This window comes from Manacus candei, unplaced genomic scaffold (genome assembly GCF_025592945.1).
Source record: "Manacus candei isolate 608988 ecotype Guabito, Panama unplaced genomic scaffold, ASM2559294v1 h1tg000073l, whole genome shotgun sequence".
Lineage (NCBI taxonomy): Eukaryota > Metazoa > Chordata > Aves > Passeriformes > Pipridae > Manacus > Manacus candei.
In genome coordinates, this window is record NW_026138121.1 from 519549 (window position 1) to 537807 (window position 18259).

General features: G+C 64.0%; 2 protein-coding genes across 4 annotated transcripts; one reads left to right on the top strand and one right to left on the bottom strand.

Moving 5' to 3' along the window:
* Nucleotides 1-20: 20 nt before the first annotated feature.
* PACSIN1 (protein kinase C and casein kinase substrate in neurons 1) lies at nucleotides 21-13972 on the bottom strand. The gene is made up of 10 exons (XM_051809002.1): nucleotides 13809-13972; nucleotides 4464-4596; nucleotides 3974-4130; nucleotides 3608-3843; nucleotides 3288-3443; nucleotides 2774-2949; nucleotides 2514-2634; nucleotides 2298-2422; nucleotides 1987-2180; nucleotides 21-1658 (listed from the first exon to the last, which is right to left on the bottom strand). Exons 2-10 carry the CDS (start codon nucleotides 4524-4526, stop codon nucleotides 1549-1551), a joined length of 1338 nt encoding a protein of 445 aa, XP_051664962.1. The 5' UTR covers nucleotides 4527-4596; nucleotides 13809-13972; the 3' UTR covers nucleotides 21-1548.
* Nucleotides 13973-14577: 605 nt separating this feature from the next.
* On the top strand, nucleotides 14578-17930 carry RPS10 (ribosomal protein S10). Of its 3 annotated transcripts, none has more exons than XM_051808489.1 (6): nucleotides 14578-14639; nucleotides 14907-15056; nucleotides 15443-15614; nucleotides 17130-17207; nucleotides 17326-17381; nucleotides 17842-17930. In XM_051808489.1, the coding sequence occupies exons 1-6, from the start codon at nucleotides 14595-14597 to the stop codon at nucleotides 17881-17883; spliced, it is 543 nt and encodes a 180-aa protein (XP_051664449.1). In that variant the 5' UTR covers nucleotides 14578-14594; the 3' UTR covers nucleotides 17884-17930. The 3 variants fall into 3 exon arrangements, with proteins under 3 accessions (XP_051664449.1, XP_051664450.1, XP_051664451.1); XM_051808490.1 differs by lacking the exon at nucleotides 14578-14639 and adding an exon at nucleotides 14705-14728; XM_051808491.1 differs by lacking the exon at nucleotides 14578-14639 and adding an exon at nucleotides 14731-14754.
* Nucleotides 17931-18259: the final 329 nt, after the last annotated feature.

An 18259-nucleotide genomic window follows, 5' to 3' on the forward strand; every position in this document is an offset into this window, starting at 1 on the left:
GATATATATATATATATTATATATATACTTCTTAAATTACACAATCGATGTACAAAAACCGGGGTGCATTGCTGAGACAGGTGGTTGGTTGGGTCTTTTCTGACTTTGTGGTTTTTTTCTGGTACCTGGCAGGGGCCGGGCGGCTCCCGCCCACCATGCCCAGCACACGGTGCTTCCAGAACACTGGATCCCTGGGGCCAAAAAATTCACGAACCACAGGAGGGGGTGGGACAGGAGCGGGAGGAGCGTGCAGGAAGCTGATGGCATCGACGCTGCTAAGGGGGATGGTATGGAAAAAAATGAGAGGGGATCTGTAGGGAAGAGCTCGGGGTGACAAATGCACCCGAGGCAGAGGGGTGGGGTGGCCGTGCTGGGGGCAGCACCCGTGGGGACTGCAGGGCTGCTGCCCATGCTGCCCCCTGCAGAGCCCAGGGGAGGGGGGGCAGAGCCACTCGGGGACAAGCAAAGGGCAAAGCCTGTGGCCATTCCCCTGCCTTGGCATGCCTTGTTCTCAGCCGTCTTCACCAGGCAGCTGCTCTGCCCGGGCTGGGTCTGCTGCCTGTGCCAAGCCCTCCTCCTCCTACTCCTCCTCCTCTTCTTCTTCCTCCTCCTTCTCTTCTTCTTCCTCCTCCACTGGCTGCAGCTGCTGCTGGTGTCCTGCAAAGCTGGATGATGCTCATCCCCCCTCCCTCATCTGCTCCTGCCTCTCTTCAGGAAGGGGGTGGACGGAGACCATCCCAGCCACGTCCAAGCCAGTCCTCACTATCCCAGGCTGGGTGTGAAGGTGCTTCCAGCAGCACTGGGCTGTGGTGAGTCCTTCTCTGGACAGCGCTGGATTTTGGGGCCATCTCACCTGGATCTGGTGTGTGCTGGATACCTGCCCTCCTGAAGGGTGGAGCTGCTCCCTGCAGCACAGGCCAGGCATCAGCTCGGGAAGAGGAGGAAGCTGAGGAGATGCCATCAAGCTCCACAGTGGGGCTGGTCCCACCTCACCTGGGCATCTCAAGGATGGCCGTGGGGCTGAAGGGGACCAGTCATCCCCTTCCTCGGGGTGGGAGGATGAACTGGGGAGAACATGGAAACACCAAAAAAAAAAACCGGAGTCAGACTCCAATCCCTCTCAGTTTTCTGGGATGAATTTGGTTGGTCCCAGGAGCTTCGGCGCCGTGCATTTCAGAACAGTTCCAGCCAATCAGAAGGCGGCTCATGATTTCAGTATCTTTAAAAACCAACCAATCAGGAGCTCTCACTGGTTGGGCTTTAAGATCTTGAGGTATCGGCTTTTCGCTCGGAAAAAAAATCAACTAACGTAGACGGACGGACAACGTCATCTTTCGCTTCACGTTATCTTAGAAGAAAGCGACTATGCAAAATACTCTTCGGAGACAACTCTTAAAAAAATAAAAGCTTGGTCAGAAAATATGTCTGAATCTCTAAGTATGAGGAGTGGAGGACCAGACGGCAGAATGGCTGGTTGGCTGGTGGAGAGATGGAGACAACGGAGGGTGGATTTATCTGCTGATGGTGACGAGGAGCACACCACAAGACTTAGATTGCCTCCACGTAGTTGGCGGGGTAGAGCCCTAACTGCCCGTTGTCCAAGCGCCCTTTGCACCATCCCTGCTCGTCTTCCTCACCGAGTTTGGTTAGTTCATCACCTGGAGAGAAAGGTGGAAGGGAAGAGCTCGTTGCAGGTGCTGGAGATTCTCCTACCCCCTGTTTCTCCCCGGGATGGAGCTGCTGGGGGTTTCTAGGACTGATCCTGAGCATGTTGGTTTGTAGGGTAGAAAAGCAAAGGGTGACCCATGAGACCTCACGTGCCCTGTCCCACCATCACTCCAGTCCCACCCACGCTTGGGCTTAGCTTCTGCTTTTTCCTTTCTGACAGATCAACTCTTTGAAGGGCTGGGCTAACTCAGGAATTATTTGAGGGATTTCACACCAAAATGTGGGGGACCCACAGCTCCAGCAGACGATGGAGCGTACCTGCTTTGAAGCTGAGCTCGTCCTGCTCCTGCCCGTCGTAGTCGTACAGAGCCCGCACCCGCACGCCCTTCCCCGCCGCCTCCTCGTCGAAGGGGTTGGTGCCGCCGTTGGCCTCGCTGGTGTTGAAGGAGTTGCTGCCCTCGTCATCGGACCACTCGGCGCTGTAGGTCTGCCCGCGGTCGTGGCTGCTCACGCTGGGTGAGGGAGGAGGGGGAGGAGGTGGCTGTCACCGAGGACACCCCGCACCCCCCAACACTGGCAGTGCCCACTCTGGCAATGCCTCTCCCACGGCACCTCCACGCTGCCCTCACCTCCCACGCTCGCCCGCCAGAGCCCCCGACTCGCTGGCGCTGCTGGCGTTGGTCAGGGTCACCCCCTCGCCCTTCTTCTGCTTCTCCTTCCGCGTTATCGTGTGCGTCAGGTCTGGGTTCCACTCCTGCAACCACAGAGCAACCCCTGAGCACTCACCCGGCCCCCAGGGCCACCAGTGCCCAGCCAGGGTGCCCAGCCAGGGTGCCCAGCCTCACCTCAAACTGGGGCCAGTTCATGGGCATCCCGGGGCCACTGGTGCTGCGGAACCACCGCAGATCCTCCTGCGCGTCCGAGAGGCGGATGGTCTGCTCCAGCTCCCGGTACACGTTGGCGTAGCTGCAGGGAGAGACGGGGTCAGTGGGCTGTGGGAGCTGGGGCTGTGTCACCTCCTCCAAGGCACCAGGCTCCCACACAGCCTCCAGCCACTCTGGTACCTTTTGGTGACCATTGTGTTGCCCAGAAGCTCCCTCCCTACCTGCTACTCTCAGCCAGGTTCAGGTGCCTCTTGATGTCCAGGAGCATTTCCTTGAGGAAGTTGAGTCTCTTCTCCTCAAACTGCTGGCACTGCTCGAAGACCTGCTCCATGCTCTCGATGTACTGCGGGGTGCACTTGTTCAGCTCATCCAGCACCTTCTCGTACTTCTCCTGGGTCTGCAAAGGTGTAGGAGGGACCTCATTTGTACCTTGAGCACCCCAGAGGTCATTTCTGGATGCTGAGAGATCTGTTTGGGGGTCACCAGGCTGGGGAGCCCAGATTGACCCAAGAGCCTTTGTGGGTAGAATCAGCCTTGTTGCTGGAGAGATTTTGCCCCAGTAAGAGGGATAAATCCCTGTCCTGCTCACACTCCCCTGGGGACTGCTTGCAAGTCCTCACCCTTCTACAGGAGCACAGGGATGGGAAAATGGGAATGGATGGTGGACAAAGGGGTGTGGTGGCCATTTCCACTGATATCCTCTGCTTGATGCCTCGTGAGCCCAGTGGCTCGCACCTTTTGTACGTCTTGCTTGCACTTTTCCACTTTGTCCTGGAGCTTCTTCTGCTGCTCTGGGGTGTTGGACTGATCCGCCTTGCTGTTGGCTTCCCGGGTCATTGCCAGCTTCTCCTCCTTGCAGGCCAGGTGATAGGCTTTCTTGGCTGTCTCCAGCTGTGGGGAGGAGAGGGAAGGGACATCAGAGAAGCGGTCACAGGCCCCTGTCCATCCCTCTGCCTGCACGGAGGTGCCACCCGTGTCTCCCAGCCTGGACCAGGCACACAGAGCCAGAGCTGGGAGATGCAGGGATGCCCCAGGACACTCTGTGCTTCTCTCACCTCCTTGAGCTTCTTGGCCCAGGGCTTCTGGGCTTTCCGGAAGCCATCCTCAGCCTCCTTGGCTTCCTTGAAGCCCCCCATGATCTGCTTGTGGTAGGCGTCCTTCTGCCAGTTCTTGACCTTCTCGAAGTCGTCGTTCAGCAGGCTGTTCTTCACCTCCTGGTGCAGCTCACTCACCTTGTCTGCCTCCGTCATGATGGCTGCCCACGCCTTCTCCAGGCTGCCATACTGGGGACCTGGGGGCCGAGGGGACACTGGGGGTCACTCCACAGCCCTCACCCCTCTACCCCTGCCAGGGGAAGCTGGGATGGTGCACGGGCACCCAGGTGTCCTGGAGGGACCTTCTCCCTGGGGAAGCCATGGTACCTTTCTCGATGAGCTGCCTCCACCTCTTGGACCAGTCAGTGAGCTGCTGGGCATAGGACTTCTCGATCTTGGCCCGCTCGTGCACACAGTTCATGAGGTCGTTGCAGAGCCGGTGTCCATCGTCGATCCGCTTCACCGTGCGCTTGTAGTTCCCCACCTGGGAAAGGGAGAGGACAGGCAGGTGTGGGAGCTGGGCTGGGCTGCCTGGCTCAGCCTCAGCTGGCCTGGCCTGGGGATGGAAGAAGCACCAGGCAATTTTGGGGGTGCAGGGAGGGTGCTTTGGTTTGGGGCTGCTCAAACCCAACTCCTTCCAGTCCCCTTTGTCGCTTTGTGCCCATTGGGGACAGCAAAGGTTGAGACCTCTGGCAGAGCAGGGATGCTCTCAGGCAGGGAGGGGAGGGCATCCCTGTCCCCCCCAGCCCCGGGGAACCTGGGGTGCAGCCACAGTGGTGTCAGGGCTCCATGGGAGGAGAGGATGGCCAGGACTCACCTCCCAAAAGCTGTCGGTTGTTTCCTCCGCAGCCGCTGCCGACTCGTCGTAGGAACCCGACATGGCTCCTGGTGCTGTCTTGGGTGTCAGAGCGGGCACTGGGTGGCTCCTGGGCAAACACCAGCCTCATGCACTGAGGGGAGAGGAGAGGGGAGTCATGGGGATGAGCAGAGGACCCCCATCCTTCCTGCCAGTTGCAAAGCCAGACAAGCATCCAGCTGCAGGGGACGGGCATGGGGATGGTGCCCGCTCCAGCTCTGGACCCACAGACTCCTCCAGTGCCCACCCCCCACTTGGTGCCATCCAAACCCCCTGGAGCTGGCTGTGCCCGCAGGGAATCACGGGGAGCAGCACAGTGGGTGCTCACCAGCCGGGGCCTGGCTCAGCACCACGGCCCCGGGAGCCGCTGGGCGAGGGGCTGTGGCAGGGCCAGGGGGATGTGCCACCCAAGAAATTCTCGTCCTGATATTCCACCCTAATCCATCCTGATCTTCAGAAAAACGGCATCCCCCGAGCATCACGTGGCCTGGCTGCACAGCTTAACCCTTTGCCGCTCTGCCAAGAGCTGGGAGGGGGCTGGGGGTTGGGGGTGGCATCGCATGGGGTGGAGGGGACACCGTGGTGGCCATGGGCATCCTCATCATCCCCATCCTGACCCAGACTCGGACAGTGCTCCCACAGGAAAGCACTGAGTCTGTCCTGCATGGCATCTGCCACTGGAATGGGAACAAAGTGGCCACGAACAACCCAAATTTCCCTCTGCCCTGTCCCCAAAAGGCCTGTGGGAGGAGGATGTGTCCGAGATCCCCACACACCATCCCTTCCCTGGGGCAGCAGAGTGGGCAGAGGGGGGCCCGGTTGCCTGTGCCCTACCCCACACCAGCCAGAGGGCGATGGGGTGGGAGGACAGTGCTGGGGGGCAGTCCCTTGGGGAGCAGTGGTGGGTGTCCAGCTGTGCACACAGCTGGTCCCAAGGCACCCTCGGGCTGGGACAGGGCACGGACCCAGGAGGATGGGGGCCCGAAACAGTTACTGGAGCGCAGCACAGGGCTCGCTGTGCTGGAACTAACAGGGCCTGGCAGGGATTTAGTGATATAACCAGGGAGGCACCAATCCCCGCCGCCCTCCCCAGACAGTTAAAAATAAACGCGTGACTGTCCCCGCTCAGCCGCCGAGATGCAGATGGATGGGGGGCCGCAGCGTCCCCCCGCAGCCGGCAGCTCACGGCACCCACACCTGCCTGGCACCCACGGCACTGCCACCATGCCTGCCTGGCACCTATGGCACTGGCACTGCCACTGCTCCTGCCTGGCACCCACAGAACCGCCACCGCTCCTGCCTGGCACCCATGGCACCGTCACTGCCCTCCCCACCCAAACCCCCACGGGCTGCCCCAGTGCACCTGCAGCGGTGGCAGATTCCCGGTGGCACAGGGACCCCGCAGGGTGCTGTGTGTGCCGTCCCCCCCGCAGGCCGTGGGCACGGTGCAGTGCCCAGCACTGAGGCTCTGCCTGTGCTCCTGGTCTCTGGCTCTGGGTTTTGCTGCAGAGGCTGTGCTGGCACAGCAAGGGCACGCTCAGCACGACAGACCCAGTTACCCGGGGCCGGGATGGGACCCCCGGGCTGGAGCACCCCCAAGGCTGGGGGTACCCCGGGACCCAGGGGCACACGTGTGGCCCCCCCTGCCCCCTGGCCACCCATGCCGTGGGGCACTGCGGACGTGGCTGCTGCAGCTCCCCCTCCGAGCCACTACCTGGTCCGAGCCGCAGCCAGGGGGTTATTTTTGGCTCTGCATCACTTCCCAGCTAACGCTGCCTCCTCGTTGCTGCTCTCCCCCACGCGCGACCATCCTCGTGCACCCACGCACATGCCTGTGCCCCCACCATGCTGGGCCTGTGAAGCACATGCCAGCCCCCCGCCAGCCCCCCGCCAGCCCCCCGCCAGCCCCCCGGCCCTGCTGGCCAGCCCATCACCTCACATCAGGGCGGCTGGCGGTGATGCCTGGCGCCTGCAGAGCCGGCGGCTGAGCCGTGGCAGGGAGAGCTGCCAGCCCCAGCCACGCGCTGCCGCCTGGGTACCCTCGGCCCGGGGGCTCCGCTGCAGCCCCGCGTTTCCACAGAGCTGCTGGGAAGAACCCACAGAGCGTTTGGCATCGAGTGACAGCAGAGTTCGTCCCGGCTCCTGCCCCGGGTGCCCTTGGGCTTCTCCTGCAGCAGCCACCTCCCTGCTCGTCCCTCCTGTCAGCCTGCTCAGCACTGAGCACTGGCACAACTCATCTCACCTACCAGGCAGCTCCTGCTGCCCCAGAGCTGCAGGGGGGTCTCTGCCCTCCGTGGGGGCTGGGACGTGGCCACTGACCCTGTGCAGGCAGGAGGCTGCTGCAATGCAGAGGCTGGTGCTGCCGACACTGCAGGCAGGGCATGGGCAGCTGCCCGTGCCCCTGTGGCCACAGCCCTGGCTGGTAGAGCCCTGTCCCCAGGCAGGTGGGACAGTCTGGTCCTGCTGTCTCCTGTCCCCAGGTTGCTCCCTCCAGGTGTGGGAGGCATCCTGCCTTCGGGCATGTTTGCTGAGCCCAGTGGGGCAGGAGGGGCTGCAGAGCCTCCTCTGCTGCAAAGAGCCCCTGGCCAAGGCAGGATGGTGGCGGGTGCCCTGCAAGGAGGGGAGCAGAGCACAGAGTGAGACGGTGTCCCCACCCTGTTCCCATCCTGTCCCCAGGCAGCAGGTTCACACCAGGTGTGAGCCCCGTTGCTGGGAGGGCAGTGAGTGAGGGACTGGTGCTGAGAGCATCCAGGGCAGGAGGCAGCCAGGCTGGGAAGCCAGGCTGGGAGCTGCGCTGGTCTGTGGGAATCCGAGGGCTGGGCTTTGGGCTTTTGGCTGCAGGAAAGGTCATTTGCTCTCTTGTCTTGGCACGGAGCTGCTTGAGGGTCTGTTGGGGGCTACAGCATCAAATGCCACTGCAAGGCACCACTTCTATGGCCACAAGAAACCACTCGTGGCAAAGACAACAGCACTAGAAGCAGCCAAGGGAGCCCAGGGGAGCCCGGCAGCAGCAGCTCCCACCACACTCCGGGGCTGTCCCGCTGCTGCCCCGGCCCTGCAGCCCCCACCGGCCCCGGAGCTCCCGCCACGGCCACGCAGGGGGTGAGGTGCCCCCGGCACGGTGGCAGGTCCTCGGGCAGAGCTGGTGACGCCGATGTGCGTCGCACGAGGCTTTGCAGCTGCAGGAGCTGTGCCTGGTTTGCTGCTCAGCTCTGGCCCGGGGGGCTGCGGGATTCCCACCGGCACGGGGCTGGCCTGTGTATCCCGCGGGGCTGCGGCAGGGAAATGCTCCTGGGGGTGGTGAGGGTCAGAGCTCAGGAGTGAGAGGAGGGGCTGCTGAGGGGTTTGGCCGTGGCCGAACCGTGTCCCCCTCTGGAGCCGACGTGGACCCTGAGAGGAAATGGTTAAGCAGGGGGTGCTGCTGATTCACGCTGGCAGCTCCACACCAGCAGAGCCCAGGGCTCAGGGCTGAGCAGCCTGAACCCCCGTCCTGCTCCTTCATTATCAAACTGAGCCCAAACTGAGGGGAGCCTGGGTCCTTCCTGGGCACTGTGTCCATGGCAGCAGGCTCACGTCAGGGTTCCTCCTGCATCCCCCGGCAAAACCGCTCTGACCAGAGCCCTGGGGCAAAGAGCCAAATCCTGTCCAGAGGGAAGGGACGGGTGTTCCCAGTACTGCGGGTGCATCCCCATGGAATTTCAGCCAGAGCAGTGCCATGGGGCTGGCTGGGACCTGGTGCTTGAGTAGTGCACGAGGTGGCTGCAAGGGCAGCAGGGCCCTGGAGGGGGCACAGAGGTAACGATGGGAAACTTCAGTGAGCCACTTTTGCAGTGAATGTGCCATAGGCAGAATGTGCCTGCGGCAGCCTCCTGGTTTGCACTGGGGGATCTGGGGACCTGCTGGACACTGCTGGGTCAGGGCTTGTGGGCTCCCCAAAAGCAGAGCATTTGCCAAGGAGGTTCAGTGATCCAGAGCAGTACCAGGAGCCACGTGTCCCATGCACAGAAGGGAGGCTGCCGGGCCGGGTGCTGCCAGGCTGCAGTAGCCAGGGACACTCCAAGCTGTGGCAGTGATCGGCTTCACAGCTCGTGTGGGCTCTGCAGAGACCTTCCCCTCTCTCTGCGCTCCACAAAGCCACCCGCTCAGGGCACACATCAGTCTTGTAGGGATTTTAGGAGCCTTGTGCAATGATTTCTGGAAGCAGGCTTGGCATTTGCAGATAACGCAAGTGTCTCTCTCCAGGGGAGCCTGCAGGCTCAGGGACAGCGGATGTGCCGGGAATGCGGATGGGGAATGTGGATGGGTATCCCGGGAGGGGCAACAGCAGGACTGCCAACCCCCTGCATGTGCTCAGGCCTGGGGAAGGGAGATGAGGCTCAGCCTCAGCTCGGGTGCTCCACTGGCCTCCCAGCTCTGCAGCCCACCTCATCCTCCTGCCTCGGCTCGCCGAGGTAAACAAGGCTGCTCGGACACCGAGCAGGGATTTGTGCAGTCCCAAGAGCCGGGTCTAGGCAGAAATCCAAAGATGAGGTTTGCAATTAAACCCAGAAGTGGCAAACGAGGGTGGTGGAGGATACAGCGGTGCCATCCCCCTGCTCCTGTATCAGGGAGGGGGCAGTGGAGCATCACGTGCGGGCACGGGGGTCCCGTCCCCAGAGCCTTGGTGGGATGGGTCTGGGGCTGGTGGTGACAGAAGGCAAATGGGGTTGCCGGGAGCAGGAAAGGTGGAGGGACAGCAGGAATTCAGCTGTCTGTGGTGGGGAAGGAGACTTGGAGCCAGAGGGAACAGGGAAAGCAGGAGGGGCAACAAGGGGGAAGCTGGGGTGACAATGCTGGAAGGAGGGGGTTCGGGGATGGGGTTCGGGGGGCAGTGATGGCAAGGACAGCACAAGTCCCCCCTCTTATTTGCAGCTGGGGAAACTGAGGCACAAGCCCAGAAGTGCAGAAGCATTGCAGAAGGGGTGTCCCTTACCCCAGCACCCCACCGGGCACACGGAGGGGTGAAGGTCACGTCCCCCCCCAACCTCCCCGGCTTGCAGAAGGGATCAGGGGACACTGTGTCCTGCCGGGGGGTGCAAACCCACGCCATCCTGCCTGGTCCTTGCCCAGCACCCCCTCGCTCTCCCCTCATCCCTGCAAGGGACGTGGGCAGCCTGCAGCACATCCCCACAAGGGAGCCGGGCACCCCGCACCCCATCCCCGCAAAGGACCGGGCATCCCGCGCCTCATCCCCGCCAGGACCGGGCATCCCGCACCCGCCGCCGGAGGGGACCCGGCTGCCCCCGCGGGGGCCGCGCTCACCTGGCGGGGCCGGGGGGCCGGGGGGCCCGAGGCCGGGGCCGGGGCTCCTCTCGCTCCGCTCCGCTCGCTCCGCTCCCGCCGGGCAGCGGCGGCGCGCACGGCCGCGGGCACGCGCCTGCCCGAGCCGCCCGTTGCCATGGCAACCGGGATGGAGCCGCTGCTGCGAAAACCATCCGGGGGGGTGGATGGGGGACGGACCCCCCCGTCCCCGGGCCCGCGCCCACCCCGAGGTGCCGCACTGCCGACAGCCCCCGAGGGACCCGCCGGCCCCAGACCCTCGCCCAGGGCGCCCCCGGGGCCACCCCACTGCGGGGGCTGCGGCCCGGGCACGGCCGGGGGGCGGGTGTCACAGCCGCGGGAGGGGGGGCTCCGTTACGGCCAAACCGGGCTCCATCCCCCCGGTCGCGCTGCGGGGAGGCTCTTTGGGGACCCCCCCGGGGTCCTGGTCCTGCTGCCCTGGGGGTCCTTGTCCCTCCTGCACGGGAGGGCACAAAGCCATGTGCCCCCTCCACTGCTGCCCTGCTGCTGTGTCACCCCCGGCCCGGGAAGGGGCTGCAGGAGGGTTTTGGGGCTGAGCCACAGCTTTTGCAGGAACAAACACCCCAAAACGCCTTCGGAGAGGCAGCCGGTGCCGCCTCCCTGCCAAATGTGCCAGCTGGGAACAGGCTGGCGGGAGAAGTAGGAACAGTCTTTCCTCCCCCCGGCAGGGCTGGGGAAGGGGGTGAGGGGGCTGCACCCCCAAGGCTCCTTGGAGAGGAGCAGGGCAGCTCCCCTTCACTGCCATCTGTCCATCCGCCTCCTCCCACGTCCCAGGGCTCGTGCCCGGGGTCACCCGGGCTTATCACAGGATGGGGGTCCCAGGGGGCAGAGGGGGCTGGAGGCTGTTAGGGAGCAGGGAGGAGGTGGGTGGGGGTGGCAACAGGCTCCCCCCGCACTGCGCTCGCGGGGGATGTCAGGGAAATTAAAAGCCAGCAGGAGACGAGAGCGTCCAGGCAGTAACCGAAGCCGCCACAGAAGCTGCAGTAATGAGGCTGCGGGGCCGCTGCCGCCGGGATCGGGTTGCCCAGAGAATGCGACCCGGTCCCGGGGGGCTCTGCCGGCCCCCGACGCCGGCTCAGCTTTCCCTTAACAAGCGCCTTCAGCTGCCTAATGAAGCTCGGTGGGTCTCTCCGGCCCACCTGCCTTCCGGCTCCGTCCACCCCCGTGCCATCCGAGCGTGTCTGCCCACCCCAGGGCCCGACAGAACCGCCCCCAGAATGTCTCCTGCCCAGCTGCAGCAGGGCAGTGGCGTGTGAGACCCCGGGGGTCCAATGCCCCTGATCCTGAGCAGGAGGGATGGTGGTTCCTGCAGGAGCCGGGGGATCTTTGCCTGTTGGTGTTCCAGGGCCAGGAACCAGAGGGTGCTGAACATCATCCCTGCCTGCAGAGAGGTGGCAGTTCCCAGCACAGGGTCACTGCAGGTGCTGCCGGGCTGTCCCAGCCACCTTCTGCCCTCACAGCATCCCTGCTCCAGAGGGGGAAATGTCCTTGGCATTAAGCATTAGGTGACAAACACTCTCCAGGAGGGTGACAGAGGGGATCTCAGTGACTTGGGGGCTCCCCAGTGCAAAGAGCCATTGCCACCAGCTCCGTGGTCTCTGCAGGTAGGACAGACTCACTCCAGTGCAGGGAGCAGGTGGGAGCTCAGCCTCCCTGACATGTCCAGCTGGTTCCTTCACCAAAAACTTGGACGCCACAAACTTTGCCCTGGCTCTGCCATCCCACTGCTTACTGTTTCCTGTGGTAAGTCATTTCCTCTCCTGTAAATGAGTTGCCTTGTGGGAAGCAGTGGACAGTGTTGACAGGAAATAAGTCCTGATTTATTGGGCCACTTGCCTCTCTGGAATTACGGCTCTGGGAGTGGAGCAGATGAGCCCACACTGTGTTCCTGCTCCTGCAGGAGCCAGAGCGGGCAGGAATGAAGAGCTGCCACCAGCAATCAGCTGCCTGCCCATCACCCTGCCAGGAGAGCCAGCCTGCACACGGATGGAGGGCGTTCCAAGCACAGCTGGCTCCCCTTTGCCTCCCCAGCAAGGAAAGGAAAATGTGTTTCCTAAATCCCGGCAGAGCCCCTGGTTATGGGGGCTCAGCTGGTGCTGGGAGCAATGGGAGAGCTCCCGGCCCATGGGTGCTCCAGGGAAGGCAGGGAGAGAGGCCTGGCATCCTGGGCATCCTGAGCCCTTCCCTGGGCTCCGCTGCCCCTTCCCACCCGATGCCGGGGCAGAGCAGAGCAGGAGCTGTGGCTGGATGGGGCCAGAGCCCCCACGCTCGCCCCATGCCCAGGCTGGGTCCCCACTGCAGATGTGCCGCCGGCCCCAGGAGCCCTCCGGGGTGCTGGGAGAATGCAAGTGCTACTTTCCATCTCTAATTAGCCGCGGAGGATAATTGCCGGCTCTGTGGCCGTTACACAGACAGGCAGCTATTGTGGAGGGCCCCGCATGGGGCAGGTGCTCCCAGAAACCCAGATCCCGCCAAAACAATCCCCCTCTTGTGTGCCTGGGACCGGCCGGGGCACCCTCTGAGCCCTTCCGGGGAAGGGGCCGGAGCCGGAACATAAAGGCTCCATTTTCCCTGGGAAGCAGCTGCCCGAGCAGCCCGTCCATATCGCCCACGGGCACGGCGGTGCCGGGGCCCGCTGCCCCCTGCCCCCATCTGTGCCACACCGGGGGCAGCCGGCCACCAGCCCGGCCACCTGGGGAAGCTGCCGGCTGGATGTGGCCTTTCCTTCTCCAGGATCACCCGCAGGAGCTCGGCAGGTCCAGGGTTTGCCTTTGAGGTGTTGCACAAACGCCGGCCAGGTTGGCACCCCCGGGACAAAGTCTGTCCCTGGGCAGAGCCACGCCGGGGCTGTGCCGGAGGAGCCCAGCTCCAACCCAGCTCCATCCCGCCCTGGCAGGGCCGTGTCCCAGCACAGCCAGGGCACCAGCAGGTCTGGGGACACGGCATTCCCAGCGAGCAGGGCCCACCTGGGCTGAGCCCCATCGATGCCGATGCTGTGCTCGTGTCCCTTCCCTCCTCGCCCTGCCCTGTCATGTCACCGCCGGGCCCTGCCAGCACCCGGGCTCCCTCCCTCAACCCTGCCACAGGGAAAGCCAGCTCCCGTCCTGCCAGAGCCCCTCCAGGGCCACACGCCCTGGGACAGGAGGGACAGGATGGAGAGAAGGGTCCAGCACTGTCAGGGGGTCACGGGTCCATGCGGGGCAGCACCCCCAGCCCCAGCCGAGCCAGTGCCTGGTGAACTGCCCTGTTTTCTCTGCACTCCTGCCAAGGGAACATAAACCCTCAGGAGGTGGAAGGACCCTCAGCTGCAGTTTGGGGTAGGATGTGATGGGACCTGCAGTGCCCAGTCTCTGCTGGCCCGGCTGAGCTGCGGCCACGGCCTCGACCTGGACCTGGCTTAGGGCTGGGGTTTGCTCGGGAAGGGCAGCGCGGGGGCCGAGGGAGCGGCCGGAGAGGCTGCCGGGAGAGCCCTAATCCGGTTAGCAAAGCACTGGCTTTGCCATTCCCAAGGCAGGCGCAGGAGCCGTGAGGAGGAGATGAGGCAGGGGCAGGGGCAGGGGCAGGGGCAGGGGCAGGGCAGGGCAGGGCAGGGGCAGCTCTGGCTCCGCGGGACGAGGCGAAGGTTGCTGCAATTGTCGCAGCATCCTGGGGGTACCGTGCGGGACCGTCCCCCCAGCTCCGTCCCTGCTCCCCCCGAGGGGGTGCAATGGCAGCAAAGCCCCGGGATGGCACCAGGCGGCTCCAGGGACGCAGCGCATCCCCCGGCCCCTCCCGCCCCCTCGGCACAAGTTGGGAATCACTTAAAATGGGCCGGGAGCGGGTTCATTTCCCAGCGCGGGGACGGACCCGGATCAAAGCAGCGACGTGACAGCCCTGTCACCGCGCCCCGAGCCCCGGCATCTCCCCCGTCCCCCGGCGCCCCCCGGGACACCCCCGGCACCCCCGAGCCCCCCGTCCCCGCGGTACCTCGGGGCCGCGGCGGAGCCCGTGCCGGGGCCGGCGCTGCGCATCGCGGGCAGGTCGCGGCAGATGGGGCGGAGGGAGGGGGTAAAGATCAGCTCGGAGATTAGGGCGGCATTTTTAGCCGGCCAATCCCCGGCCCCGCGAGGTGACAGCGGCACCGCCGGCAGACGGCGATCACCGGGGGCGGCGGGTCCCTGCCCCTCCCTCCCGGGGCTCGGCGCTGCCGTGTGCGGGCTGTCCGGGGGCACAGCGGGAACCCCGGTCCTGCCGCCGGGGGGTTCAAACCCCGCACAGAGCCCCGGGCTGGGGGGACACGGGGCCGGTGCCCCCGAGCCCGGGACCCCCGGACCGAGAACCGTGGGGTGCGGGGGGCTCCCAGCCCCGGCCCGGTGCTTTGGGGTCCCCCGGAGCCCCTTTTCCCGGGGTGGGACATTTTGCCCCCCGGGACCCCCGCAGGGCTTTGCAGCCCCAAAGGGCACCGTGGGGAGCGGTGACACCTCTGAGACCCGGGGGTGTCACGGCTGGGGGTGACACGGGGGGGTGACACGACGGGTGGAGGTGACACGAGTGGCGGTGACACGAGTGGAGGTGACACGGGGGAGTGACACAGCTGGGGATGACATGGGGGGTGACACGGGGGGTGTCACGAGTGGGGGGGGTCGTCCGCTGACCCCATCAGGCACTGTGGCGAACACCCCGCTCCCCGCCCGTGGGGCCTTCAGGCAGCGCCGCTGCCACCCGCGCGCCGCCGGCGGGGTCCTTCCGGCGGCGGAAGCGGCGGTGCGGCGCATGCGCAGTCCTTTCCGGCCGGGCCCCGCCGCCGCCGCCGCCACGGTGAGGCTGCGCTCGGGCCCGGCCGCACCATCGGCGCCGCATCGCCGCCATCCCGGGCCCACCGCACCCCGCGGGGCGCCGCTGCCACTGTGGGGGCCGCGCCCGGCTGTGCGGGGTGGGAGGGAGCGGGCGCGGGGCGGTTCCGGGGGTGCGGCGGGGGGTCTGCTCCCGGTGTCGGCGCCTCCCGTACTCTGGCACTGCCCGCGTCCCTCCGGGGCTCCCGCGGGCCCCGGGGTCACCCGACCCTGTGTCCTGTTCCTTTTGCAGATGTTGATGCCTAAGAAGAACCGGATCGCCATCTACGAGCTGCTGTTCAAGGAGGGGGTGATGGTGGCCAAGAAGGACGTGCACATGCCCAAGCACCCCGAGCTCGTGGACAAGAACGTGCCCAACCTGCACGTCATGAAAGCCATGCAGGTGAGGGGGCTGGGGAGGCAGATGTGGGGTCTAGGGGGACAGGTGTGGGGTTTAGGGGGATAGGTGTGGGGTCTGGGGCCAGGTGTGGCATCGGGGGAGCAGGTGTGGGGTCTGGGGCCAGGTGTGGGGTTGGAGGGGGGCAGATGTGGGGTCTGGGGGGCAGGTGGGGGAATCTGGGGGCATAGGGGAGGGTTGGTCCCTGTGCTTCCCCCTGAGTGGGGCTGATGGTGCAGTTCTGTGCCCGTGAGCTGGTCCCTGTTCCCACATCCCCATTCCCCACATCCCTGTGCAGCTCCATTGCCCATGAAACACCCGCTGGGGGCACTGGTGGGGGAGCTGGATGGGGCTCAGCCCTGGCTGGGAGTGACTGGGAGCTGTCCCCGCAGTCCCTCAAGTCCCGGGGGTACGTGAAGGAGCAGTTTGCCTGGAGACACTTCTACTGGTACCTGACCAACGAGGGCATCCAGTACCTGCGGGATTACCTGCACCTGCCCCCCGAGATCGTCCCGGCCACGCTGCGCCGCAGCCGCCCCGAGACCGGCCGGCCCCGGCCCAAGGGTGAGCGGGGGCACAGGGGGCTCCCTCCATGGGCATGTCACACACCCACCGCTCCACGGGGCCCTGACTGGACACTGGGGGCAGACTGGGTGACCTCAAGAGGCCCCTTCCAGCCCCAGCCACGCTGTGGTTCTGTGTGTTGGGCCTGTGTCTCTGGGTTTCCCTGGTTGGGTTTCACAGGGCAGGAGGTGCTGGTGGTGCAGCCACTCATGTGCGGGCCAGACAGTGCCCTAGGGCCAGGACTGCGGGTGGGGGGTGCTGAGAGCTCCCCTCCAGCTCCTGCAGCTCTTGTCTCAGCCCAGCAAAGCAGGGCATCACCCGCCTCAAAGGGGGTGATGATTGCACTGACGCTGGGAAGGTGATGGCTCCTTTGATCTCAAGCTGCTCTGGATGTTCCCAGGTTTGTTCCTTAGGTGCTGTGTTTATCCAGGGAGCTGAAGGAGCTGCAGCCCTGCTGGAGCCCTCGCTCAGCCCCACCAGGCAGGGATTCCTGGGAGAGCTGTGCCTGTGCTCTGCTTCCCTGTGGATCAGCTGCCTGGGGCTGCAGCAGCCTGGGAGCCACAGAGCTGTGTGTGGATGGGGGTGCAGGATGAAGCTCAGGGCTCTGGCCTGAGCTCTTGGGGAGTTGGAGCCTTCTTTGGTTTGCTGCCAGCTCTCCAGCAAGGCCTGGAGCAAATGCTGGAATAATGGGCTGGAGCAGGTTCCAGAGAACTGGGGGCTGATCTTTGGGATTTGTGTCTCTGTCTTAGGTGTCACTGAACGTTTGGGTGTTAAGGATGGAGAGAAATGAAGTTTAAAACGATCTATCCATGGGTGGGGTATGTGCTGTAGGGGTTTGATCTGGCAGGAAGGGAGGACAGGGAAACATCTGCAGGAGAAATTCATCCTCAGCAGGGAGTGTTCCTCTTTGTAATAAAAGAGTTATAAGAACTGACTCTGCCTGTGGCTGTGCAGGAGGACACTGAGGAGGTACAGCTGCCCCTGCGTGGGTCCTGCCCGGCCCCTGAGAGCAGCACAGGGGCTGGTGGGTCCCACACAGCTGGTCCTCTGTGTGGTATAACCTGAGGTTCCAGGGCTAACCTGCTCTTGGTGTTCTGAACCTGTTCCATCGGGGGGATTTGAGTACTGACAGTGTGGCTGTTTCAGAGTGATGTGCACTTTGTCACTGTGGGCAGGCTTGCTGGACATGGCAGATTCCCGGAATTTGTGGGGCTTTTATCATCTATAATGTTTGGCTCTTGTTTGACAGCCAGAAGACTGTTGAGACGATGCTGTAAAGCCATTTCTCACATAATATTTAACTTGCACCCGATCACAAGCTGGGGCACTTTTTCCCCCCTCAAAGTGAAGTTTTCCATGTTAAATCCCTGTTTTCCTTAGGTTTATCCTCGCTGAGCTGCTCCAGGGTGGCACTGCTGGCAGATCCAAGGCTGGTCTGCACCCTGGGGCACAGGTGCCCCCGAAGGGGCTGTTTGAGGCCTGGCTGGGCAGTGATGGGGGGTGTTGCTGTTGCAGGTCTGGAGGGCGAGCGGCCGGCGCGGCTGACGCGGGGCGAGGCTGACCGGGACACGTACCGGCGCAGCGCCGTGCCACGTGAGTGCCCCCTCATCCTGCACTGGGTGCAGCCCCAGCTCCACCCCGGGTGGTCCCAGGCAGGAGCACTGCCCTGGGCAGGGCGTTCTGTGAGCGCTGACTGCTCCTCTCTTTGCAGCTGGTGCTGACAAGAAGGCTGAGGCTGGTGCTGGAGCAGCCACCGAATTCCAGTTCGTGAGTGTTTGCATTTGGGATTTGCTTCCTTTGTTGAGGCTTTGATGGGAGGAGCTGGAAGGTCCTACGGGTGTGCTCCTCACTGCGGGGCTCTGAGGGTGTAAGAGAGGCTGGAAGCTGTCACCCTTCACACCCAGCTCTCTCTCTGTGAGTAGAGGACGTGGTGGCCTCCATGCTGGGACAGAGGCCAAGTAGGTCTGAGAGCAAGCTGAGCTCTCTGGAGATCCATGACTACTGAAATAAGAGTTATAGAACTGGCTGGGGTGGGTTGGTATTGGTATCAATCACCTGGTTAACCTGTGCCAGCTAGTGAATGTCAAACAGGTCGGTTTTAGGTTGTTAACAAAGTAACGCTGAGCTGAGGACAGAGCTTTGACGGTGGTGTTTGTTCTTTGCTCTGTGTTTGCTGCTGTCCCTTCCTGACACAGTGATCTCTAACACTCTTCCTTTCCTGTTGCAGAGAGGTGGATTCGGCCGTGGCCGTGGGCAGCCCCCGCAGTAGAACCCCCTGCTCATGCTTTGTGTATAATAAAAGAGGTGAAAATGCCACTGGGTCCATCCCTGTGTCTCACTGAAGTGCATAAACATCTCGGGAGCAGGGGGTGACTCAGATGTGCGGCACGTGGAACAGCACTGGGGGAATGAGTTGTGCTTCGAGGAAAGGAACGTGCCGGGTTTGGTGGTTCCTGCCGGGTGTGTGGAGGTGATTCCTGGAGGAAGGCGGAGCCGTTGTCCCTGTGCCCGGGATGACGGGGATTCCCAGCGGTGCCGGGGGGGACACAGAGCCCGTGGGGGGGCGGAGCCGGGACACCGGAGCAGAGGCCGCCGTGCGCCGCCAGGTGTCGCTGGGGAGCAGTGCCGGTGATCGGTGACGGGAC